At 45.2% G+C, this 11,039-nt stretch overlaps 1 protein-coding gene across 4 annotated transcripts in view; it reads left to right on the top strand.

Moving 5' to 3' along the window:
* The first annotated feature begins 8,316 nt into the window (after positions 1 to 8,316).
* The window catches only part of SMCHD1 (structural maintenance of chromosomes flexible hinge domain containing 1), a 68,336-nt gene continuing 65,613 nt past the window's right edge, over positions 8,317 to 11,039 (top strand). For 2 of the 4 annotated variants that reach the window (XM_085571973.1, XM_021551571.4), the window contains exon 1: positions 8,317 to 8,499. Coding sequence is in view for 1 of the 4 variants with exons in the window: in XM_021551571.4 (XP_021407246.3) it covers positions 8,320 to 8,499 (180 nt within the window). In the remaining 3 variants the exon portion in view is untranslated. Of the gene's footprint in view, positions 8,500 to 8,826; positions 8,913 to 11,039 lie in introns of those variants that run through there. The other 2 variants (XM_085571974.1, XM_085571972.1) reach the window with 1 other exon arrangement.

Genomic DNA, 11,039 nt, shown 5'->3' with positions numbered 1-11,039 from the left:
ATTTTAGGTGGTTGTTGGAAGTTTTGATGGTATTCATTCCTTTTTAAGAAATGGAAGAAACGCAGAAGACACAAAGGCCTCAGTGCCCCCCACTGGGTGAGGGATTATCAATGTCTTAGCCAATGTCCTGTCTAAGAGATGTGCACTGACATTTTCAGTCATCTATCAGGAGATTTGCAGATCACTCTGCCTGAAGAAACTTAATTTTGCAGGGTTATTTTTTGGTTTGTTTTGTTTGGTTTTGTTTTTGGGTTTTTTGGGTTTTTTTGGTAGGATTTGATCTGTTTACTGGATTTTTCTAGACATGACAGATGTCAGGTCTGTTGTCCACTACTGCCCACCACTGGAGAGTGGACCTTTTGTGAACCTTGGTTCATAAAGGTCTACCAGTCTCAGTATTTGCCTGAGGTAGACAGGATCACATGGCTGTCTACAGCATGATATCTACTGTCTCTTCATTACAGAAGTTAACAATAGCTTCCTGATAACAAGGATCCTTCATGATGTGTGGCCTGCATGTTGTTTTTCCTAGCACTTCATACATATGAGCACAGTTTTAATTGGCAGTGACCTAATAAGCATTTTAGTCTCAAGAATCCTTTGAAGAAGGCAAAGATTTAAAAGGATGTCTTTTATTCTAATTTCACCTCTAAAGGAAGATTTATTGGTCTGGCAAGACTCCAAAGCAGAAAGAAAGGTGATGGAATGTGTATAAGTATTTTGAAACAAGTGATAAGTATGTAATTTTATTTCACTTTTCCTACAAGGATTCAGAATAGTGAATGCCTTTTGTATTAGAAGAAGTCATGCGGTTCTTAGAACACTGAACACTGGCACAGTCATGCATGACAACTGGTATGCTCAGCTGAAAGGCATTATTTTCTGCCTGGAAAAGAGGATGTGGAGTTACTAATTCTAATTATTAGGAAGGTCTTGATGAGCAATGGAAATTACATTACATTTGAAATGCAGAGTCAACACCAAATAATGGGGTCTGCTTGACTACTTCTGGGTAATGATGGCCCGCCCAAGGGTTAGGCTATCACTTGTAACAAAGTCATAAGTAAAGCTACAGAGTTGAGTCACACAAGACGAGAAAGGGAAAACAGAGAGAGGTTGCACAGTTCAGACAAGTTTAGGTATTTTAAGAGAAAACCACTAACTTGAAAGACATAGAATTGCAAAGGTATAAACAAGAAATCAAGGAATGACAATTCAGCATTAATGAGGATCTCTTCCATCAATCACTGGATGATTTGATTCCTCAGATGTTTTATTATGGGTGCTGAGAACACAAATACTCAGCCTAGAAGCTCCTTAAATACGATCTGTCTTTTGTGTATGCTTTTGGGTTTGCATGGCCAGTTTTGGTAGCAGGTGGACTACAGGCGTGGCTTCTGTGAGAAGCTGCTGGAGGATCCTCCATCTCTAGCAGAGCCAATGTCCAAGGCAGCTCCAAGATGGATGTGCTGCTGGCCAAGGCTGGGCCAATCAGAAATGGTGGTAACACTTCCATGATAACATATTTAAGAAGGAAAAAATAAAGGTTATTGTGCAGCTGAAATTGTAGCCAGAGAAGAGCAGAGCGAGAATATGGGAGAGGAACAACTTCTGTTAACACCAGTCAGTGGAAAAGGAGGGGAAGAAGGTGCTCCAGGTCTGAGATTCCTCTGCAGCCCATGGTGAGAATCATGGTGAAGCAGGCTGTCTTCCTGCAGCCCACAGAGGTCAATGGGGATGCTGAGATCCATCTGCAGCCCATGGAAGACACCAACACCAGAACAGTTGGACGCCCAAGACAAGGCTGTGAACCCAAAGGAAACCTATGCTGGAACAGGTTCCTGCCAGGGACCTGTGGCAAGAGAAGCCCACACTAGAGCAGGTTTCCTGGTATGACTAGTGACCCTGAGGGGGGCCCACACTGGAGTAGGCTGTCCCTGAAGGACTGCACACTGTGAAAAGGTGACCCACATTCCAGCAGTTTGCAGAGAATTGTTTCCTCTGGAAGGAATTCCTGATAACAATTCCCCTGCTCCCCACACTGGAGCAGGGGAAGAACTCATCTTACTGATCAGCATCAGGAATAATGTGTGATAAACTGACTGCAACCCCATTCCCTGTCTCACTGTGCCACTGAGGGGAAAATGTAGAGCTGGGAAGGAAAGAAGTGTGGGGGGAAGATGTTTTTAAGGTTTATTTTACTTCTCATTTTACTTCTTACCTGATCAGATTCAGTTAGTAATAAATTCAATTAATATCCTCAACTGGAATGTGTTTTGCCCATGATGGTATTTGGTGATCTCTCCCTGTCCTTATCCCAGCCCATTAATTCATTGTATTTTCTCTCCCCTGCCCAGCTGGCAGATGGGAGTGAGAGACCAGCTTTGGTGGGTGCCTGGCATCTGGCCAGCATCAACCCACCACAGTGCTGCAACAAAAACTGTGTGATACATGCTTGAAGAATCTCTGCATGGCAAGACATGCCCATAGAGACAAAGACAGGGAAATGGTTACTGTGTGACTGTCCCAAAATCCATGACATGCAGAGACATGTCACGAATAACTAAGCAGTCAACTGGGGTTGCCCAGGCTTCCTTGGAGTGCATGGTGCCACTGCTACTGGAGCTTGTGATAAAATCACTCCTTGAGGTTTCGGGAGAAAGCATCCAGGAGAAGGGAAAGGGTTAAAATAAGAGTGTAAATAAAAGTGTTAAAAGCAAGGTAAGAGAAGAGAAAAGGAGGAAGCAGCCTTCCAAAAAAAAAAAAAAAAAAAAGAAAGAAAGAAAAGGAAATACTAGTGATGCTCAGCTACAAAACACCTGGAAGACACTCAGCTAAGACCACAGAACAGCAATAGCAATTTGAATGGAAAAGCATAGGATCTTACATACAAGGCAGGATATTCTCTGTGACAATGTATTTATCAAGTTTTTCTATTTCTTACACATTTTACAAGAGAGAATGATGTATTTGATCCCAGTCTTTTAAGAGTGTGATTGGAGGGATTTCTTCACACATGATCTTAAAAATCTTTGCAATCCTAGCATAAATGGTGTTTTATTAGAATAGTAATACTTGAAGACATAGATCTTATACTCCAACAGCCTTTCCACAAATTTATAACTGTTTTGTCCCAGTGTGTATTTGCCAGATACATGTTCTCATGTATTTGTTCAAGAATAATTCACGTTTCTTTGTCTACAGATGGAGAAAGTTTTTAAGGGTTGGTACATCCTTTTTAATTTCCCATGAGAAAGTTGACTCTGGGACTCACAAGGTGCAGTGGATTGCCATCAAACATATTTCATGACCACTGAATATTTGGCTGCATTCATTTGCCCTTGTCAGAGGTGAATGACAAGAGCTTCTTGCTGGGAGCAGCTTCTTGCTGAGCTTTTCAGAGAAGTTGCCTGCTATTGCCATGGTTTCCCTCAAATAGTTACATGACAATCCTAGGAGAACTGACAGGCTGAATCCTACACGTATCCATCTAGTGTAGTATCCTCCTTCCAAATACGTCTTTGGAAAATAGTGCAAAACACTACAATGATCAGATATGGAATAACTTGCTTTCCAACTTAAACTCTTCCTACTCAGTAATATTTGGATATTTTATTCTAAGGCCAAGTATGTGATTTGTATGTCTTCTGGGAATAATTTCATTCTTAATTTTTCTAGTCCTTTATCTCTTTTCTATTCATAGGAAGAAAAAAATTGTTTTAAACTTCACTAAATTATTCATTCTCATACTTCATAGCTCAATCAAGTATTTTATGAAGAATAGATCTTCCTGTCAGTTCTGCATGTTTCTTAATAGAACTCCATGTTCCTTCTTGCTTTGAGAGATAGGTCTTGATTATCTTTCCTATTTTTATACTTTTAACCATAATACTTTCTTAGTTTGAAAATCCCAGTCATCTTAGGCATGCTTTCCACAACTATTTATAGCCTATCTGTAGTGATCAGAGCCTTTATTTCTACTGGATTTTAACAAGTGTGTCACTTGATATTTTTCTTAATGAAGTACACAATGAACAGTGAGAATTTAAATGAGTTTTACTCACAAAGCCCAGCTGACAGACTTAATTTGGACCACTGGAGGTTGAACTAATGGTTTGTTGTGCCTTCCCCTTCTTCGCCATCTCTTTCTCAGTTACCTTCAATTTTTAAATTTTAATTTAATCTCTCATCACATCACTAAAGTATTTCAGAACCATGGACTGTGTTTACGGACCTCTCAACTTGACTAAGTGGATTGTATTTCACAAATTTTGTCACTTTATTTCCTCACTAATTTTTGTCAAGTTCCTGAGAAGCAAATAAAATTACTAGATAGCACTTCAGTGGCCCATTTCTCCTTATCTACCTTAGTTTTCATGTTATGATGATAATTCATTGTTTAATTCTATGATTTGGTTTCTGTCTCTCAGATGACTTGGTTTTCTGAATAGTGATGCTATTGTTTCACACCTCAGTGGTTCAAATAATGATGTTCTTTTGTTTCACACATCAGGGGTTCTCACTAAGGTACTTTTTCTAACAGGCAAGGTCAAAGGTCCGTAGAGCTCCAAATCCAAGATGCCAACTCTTCTATAAAACCTTTGTTACCTTAAGGAGGAACAGCATTTTTTTTTTTTTTTGATCATTTGGAATTGGTAGCATTGCATCTACAAAGCATATGTAGGCAGTAGCATCCAGTATCACTCAACAGACTGTGCCACTGCAACAAGCTACTAGAGAGGCTGTGCACTTTCTTCTAATGAAGACACAGCAATTTTCATTATGTGTATACAAAATATTTGCTATCTAAAAATGTCCAGTGCTGAAATTTAGCTAATATTTGTCCTTGATTAAAAAAAAAATAAATCAGGTACTTAACTTATTCCTTTAATGAAAAAAAAATTAAATACATGCAGGATATAACAATAAATACATCCTTGCACACATACACAAAATAACCCCACTTTCCTGAGCATCGTCTGAAATATCAAATGGCAAGATGAACAAATTTTTGGTTACTCTACTGTTACTATTAATTTTGAAAAATAACATGATATCTGACCTTAAAATACAGTAGGTGAATATAAATTCCTTTTTCCAGAAAAGAAATTATTTTCCACGAGGATGAAAATGATTACTCAGTTGTTCAAGAACAAAGTACTTGGCACTGCAAAATGAAAACTTTGCAACTGCAGGCCCTAAAGAGTGGTTTAAAGTGATTTAAAGAAACCAGCTTGGAAACAGGCTGAAAGGTGAGGAATTTATTTTCATGTAAATTAAGTGCCTGCATTTCAGGTAGAAACATCCCTTCCTCCTTGCAATATTAATTTTGAAACTAGATTAAATAGTTCATCAAGTTTTTTTCCCAAAGCACTTAGCATTACAAAATGGAAGTGCTGTCTTAAGTACACTGTAAAACAAAATTTTGTTTGATGAACTCATAAAGTAACAAGGTTTGACACATTCTTCCAAATTGCACCAAGTCATCATTTAGAGGGGCTCAGAGTCACAGCCTATATAACAACTCTCAAGAGACCCTTCCTCTCTTAACTGGTCAATACATAGGTTCTTTATTCTCACAAAACTCCACAATGCTCAGTTCCACTATGCAATTTGCTTTCTTGTAGTCTAACTGGGCTCAGAGAATGGTGGAGCTATGTCCAGACAATGGCCAGTCACAAGTGGTGTCCTGCAGGTCTCAGTGCTGGGGCCTGTCCTGTTTAGTATCTTCATTGACAGCCCAGGTGATCAAGCGAACCCTCAGCTGCTTTGCACCCCAATGTGCAGAACTGTTGATCTGCTGGAGGGGAAGAAGACTCTGCAGAGAGATCTGAATAGGCTGGATTGATGGGCTGAGGTCAATGCTCTAAGGTTCAACAAGGCCAAGTGCTGGATCCTGCCCTTGGGCCACAGCCCCAGGCAGTGCTAGAGGCCTGGGGAAGAGTCACTGGAAAGCTGCACAGAGGAAAAAGACCTGGGGGTGTTGGTTGGCAGCAGCTGAACATGAGCCAGGGTGTGCCCAAGTGCCCAAGAAGGCCAGTGGCATCCTGGCCTGGATGAGCAAAAGTGTGGCCAGCAGGGCAGTCTATCGTGTACTGGGCACTGGTGAGGCCACACCTCAAATCCTGTGTTCAGTTTGGGCCCCTCACTACACAAAGGACATTGAGATGCTGGAGCATGTCCAGAGAAGGGCAATGGAGCTGGTGAAGGGTCTGAAACATATCTTGTGAGGAACAGCTGAGGGTGCTGGAGTTGTTAGCCTGGAGAAAAGGAGGCTCAGGGTAGTCTTATCTCTCTCTACAACCACCTGAAAGGAGGGTGTAGCCAGCTGGGGGTCAGTCACTTCTCCCAAAATACAAGTGGCAGGACAAGAGAATATAGCCTCAAGTTGTGCCAGGAGAGGCTGGAAATCGGGAAGACTTTCTTCACTGAAGGGGTGGTTAAGCACTGGAAAAAGCTGCCTAGGAAAGTGGTAGAATCCCAGTCCTTGGAAGTGTACAAAAGGCAAGATTTTTTTGTTACTTGTTTGTCACCTTTACTGATTTACAAACCTCCCTTATATGCCATCACAATCCTTTCCTCAAAACCAAGACTCCTTGAAACAGAAGCAGCTACACTTTTGTCAGGGTTGAATGAGTGGACAGTGGGGTGGACGGAGAACTGGGTGACTGGCAGATCCCAGATCATGACCAGTGGCACAGGATATAGTTGGAGTCATTAGTGTTGTCCCCCAAAAGTCAATACTGGGTCCAGTACTGTTTAACTTGTCCATCAATGACTTGGATGAAGGGACAGAGGCCTCCTTGGCAAGGTAACTGATGACACAAAGTTGGGAGGAGTGGCTGATACTCCAGAGGACTGTGCTGCCCTTCAGAAGGACCACAACAGGGTGGAAAGATGGACAAAGAACATTCTGAAATTCAGCCAAGCTATACACAGGTTCTGGCATGGGAAGAATAACCTTCTGCACCAGTACAAACTGGGAGTCACCCTGCTGGAAAGTAGCTCTGCAAAGAAGGATCTGGTGGTCCTGGTGGTCAACGAGCTGTCCATGAGCAAGCAGTACCCTTGTGGCCAAGATGGCAAATGGGATCCTGGGATTAGGAAGAGAGCATCACTAACAGGTCAAGGAAGGTTATCCTGCCCCTCTACTTATCCCTAATGGGGCCACAATTGGTGTTCCATGTCCAGTTCTGGGCTCCTCAGTACAAGATATGGAGATCCTGCAGTGGATATAGTGGAGGGCAACAAAGACAATGAAGGGACTGGAGCACCTCTCTTACAAGGACAGGATGAGAGATTTGGGCCTGTTCAGCCTCCCAGGAGGATGGAGCCAGGCCCTCCTCAATGGTTCTAAACAGTAGGACAAGGGGCAACGGGCAGAAATGGATAAATAGGAAGCTCCACCTGAACATGAGGAAGAACTTTATTGTGTAGGTGACTGTGGACTGGAATAGATTGCCCTGTGGAGTCTCCATCACTGGAGACACTCAAGAACCATCTGGGCACAATTCTTTGCTCTGGGATGGCCCTGTCTGAGCAGCGATTTGACCAGGTGACCGACTGCGGTCCCTTCCAACCTGACTGTTTCTGAGATTCCGTGATTACGTAGAACAACACTGTTGGGATCCGGTCTGGCCGCTTTGTTTTAAAGCAGATGAACCGGGACTTCACACCTGTGGTCCCTCCCTGGCCGCTGCCCGCGCCCGGCGGTGGCAGCAGCGCGCCCGCCCGCACCGCTCCCGCCGCGGGTCCCGAGCCCGCCCGCACCGCGCGCACCGGCCGGCGGCCGCACTGCGCGCTCCCATGGCCCAGCCCGCCCGCGCTCCCTGCGGCGATGATTCCGATCCCCATCCCCATCCCGATCCCCATCCCCATCCCCATCCCGATCCCCATCCCCATCCCCATCCCCATCCCCATCCCCATCCCCATTCCCATCCCCATCCCCATCCCCATCCCGCTCCTGCCGCACCCGGCGGCGGAAGTGGCGCGAGGCGGGGGGCGCTGACTCATTCCGAGGTCGCGGTGCCGGAGCGGCGCTTTTGTTTCCAGGCGCTCCCCACCCGCCTGCCCAGCGCCCCCTCGCACCACACCGCACGGCCAGCAGCGCAGCCGTCGCTCTCCCTCTCTTTCCCTCCCTCCCATCGTCTCCTTCCGGGGCTCCACGGCGCCTCCTTCCCCGGCTTCCGTGCCGGCTCCGCCTCCTGCTTCCCCGGCCGGGACGGCTTTTGCCGGGCGGGGGCGCTGGCGGGGCCGGTAGCAGGAGCCGTCGCTGCCGCCATCGCTGAGGGACGGTTTCAGTCTCCTCCGCTCCCCAACATGGCAGCAGCGGCGGGGAGCGGTCGCTCACCTCGCAGGCCGGCGCTGCTGACCCCTCGCGGCAACGGGGACCGCACCGTGTTCCTCTTCGACCGACGGCGAGAGCAGGCGGACCCGGACGAGAAAGTGCTCAGCTACGGCACGGACAGCTACCGCGCTTTCCGCAGCGCCGTCTGCCAGGTACGCGGCATGGCGGGCGCGGCGGTGGCGGTGTTCCACGAGCGAGGGTCCGTGCCTGCGGGGCTGCGGGGCGGCCGGGGCGGGGGTGTCACAGCCTGCTCGGGGGCCGCCGCTCCCGCCGCCTGCCCGCGAACTTTGTCGCCGGGATAGGTGGGCGGCCTTGGAGGAGAGACCGCGGCCGCCCCGTCGCCGTCGCCTTTCTCCCCTTCCCCGAGAGGCCGGTGCGGGGCGGCGGCGGGAGCAGCCCCTGGCGGCGGGCGGGCAGGCTGCGGGCGGCCCCGAGCGCCCCCGCGCGGGGAGCGGCGGCGGAGGGCGCGGTGCCGCGCTCCGCAGGGCGTTTGTAGCTGACGCAGCGGTTGGCGCTCGGTCGCAGCGCCGGCTCGGGGGTCTCGGCATCTCTTCCAGCCCAAAAGGTTCTGTGCCTCTGTTTCTGCTGTCCAAGGTGTTGGCGATGAGCGCCGTTTCCCGAACGCAGCGGTGGCTGCCGTTTAAATACCGTGTCTGGCGGCGCCTTTGCCCTGTCGTGTGTCCTTTCGGTTCTCTTTCTCTGTCGTAACGCGGAACGAAACTTACTCCATCTTCACAGCTCGGGGAGGTGGAATTTGTTTTCCTTGAACGGGCTGTTTGCAGTAGTTTGCTGGCGCTGCCAGTAGGCATCGCCCGTTTCTGTCATGGTTTCGTTTTCTGAGCGAGTAGTAAATGCCATAAATCTGTTAGCTGCCTGCATGTTTTGCCATGTGAAATGCGGAGGAAAATCAGCTCTGAATTTCTGTACTAATTTGTTCTGATTAAAAAAATTAATTTTAGATTCTTTATCCGGTATAATTTGCACTTAGTTTTCTAGCATGTAAATTCTATTTTTTACATATAGACGTGATATAATAAATACCTGTTTTACATTTTAATAAATAGAATTATTTCTGAATGTTATAAAAATTATCGATTATTTATGAACAATATAAGTACTACCAAGTATCACTTCTATATGTAATATAACTATATCATGATGAAATATATACTTAATTATATGTGATAATAATTATATATAAGAGAGCAGCAAAATATTTATTAATAAAAAATAACTAAATAAGTTATGTATAAATTGTTCTGTGTTGGGCAGTGTTTAATGTAATGGCTTCCTACTGTGATGGAAGCTTTGAGTTGCTAATATCAGCAGGGATAGCTGTCACCTGTAATTGCCTCCTCCTTGCGGAGTAGTTCTTTGTCCAAAATGGCATAGCTGTGACCTGTCAGGGGCACTGAATCTTAAGGCGGAGTCATCTTCCTTAGAAGTGTCCAAAAAAGGAGTAGAGGTGGCACTTTGTGATGTGGTGTGATAAGAGACTGTGATGTTACTCAGTCGAGGTTGGACTTGGAAGTCTTTTCCAGCCTTTTTGATTCTGTGATTCTGTACTCATAAATGAAGGGGTTATGGAGTGTTAGCACATTCCTTTGTCTGATCAGTGCCCAATAAAGAAATTAATACAGTGTAGCATTCTGAGAAGCTAGACTGTGGGTTAGGTTTATGACCTTCCAAGAGTTTGTATCTCCTATGAGTAAGTTACATAATAATAATGTGTTACATCATTTTCTCCAATAATTGTCTTAATACAACTTTACCTAGCAGACAAGTTGCAAGAATACTAAGTATTTTCAGTAGTCGAGGCAAGTCTGCACATGATGAACCCACCCCTTTTTTCTCTTAGATTTTGTACTTAATCAATGGGCTGAGTTTAACACTAATTTACAATTTGTTCTAGATCGGAGTCTGTCTTTTCTGTTTTTTTTTTAAGATATACTGCACACTTCAGTGACTTAATGTTTCCTTGCATCCTCATGGTTCTCAGTAGTTCACAGAGCTTTTGGCATATTTCCAATTTTATTAAGAAATAAACCATCATCACCAGCTGTGACAGATCTTGGGTACAAACAGCTTCAGGGATTTTTTTACCTGAGAGATGTACTGACATTTTGAAGTCAGTACTTTAATACTGTTAGGCAGACTTCTCACATGTGCCACAGTGTTTTTGTGAAACCTGGTGCTGCAAAGGAGACCTTGTTGTGTTTGAATGTGGTGCCTGTGAAACTAAAATTTTCAATAGTTTTTTTAGTATGTTTAATATCACAAGCCTTAGCACCAGTCCTGATGGCTGTTTTGGGTGTTAAGGATAACGGGGTCTGTGCTCTTACAAAGGGATGCAGCGAGAACCTCAGCTAATCATCCTCTTAGAGAAAAACCTTCTCCAATAATGTGTTGACCATCAGTGAGTGCAGTCAGAGATGCCTCTGTCAACTGCTAGTTTCAGTGTGACGACTCTGCACTTTGGATCTTTTATCATCTGACATGTAGGATGTCTGACTCTGGAAGGATGCTGAGACAGGTGGATTAACATGACCTGTAAATGTTGGTACAGTGAAAACTGGACAGGCAGAGGGTTGGGATGTTTGCTGTCTCGTGTCTCTCACACCAACAGTATACAAGTTCTAGGACTTCTGGAGAACATTCTGGCATCTCAGTGCTCCGAGAGCTTTGTAAATTG

The sequence above is a fragment of the Lonchura striata genome, chromosome 2 (assembly GCF_050655825.1).
Source record: "Lonchura striata isolate lonStrDom1 chromosome 2, ASM5065582v1, whole genome shotgun sequence".
NCBI lineage: Eukaryota > Metazoa > Chordata > Aves > Passeriformes > Estrildidae > Lonchura > Lonchura striata.
Note: the sequence above shows the minus strand (reverse complement) of the source record. Positions and strands in the feature narration are given on the sequence as shown.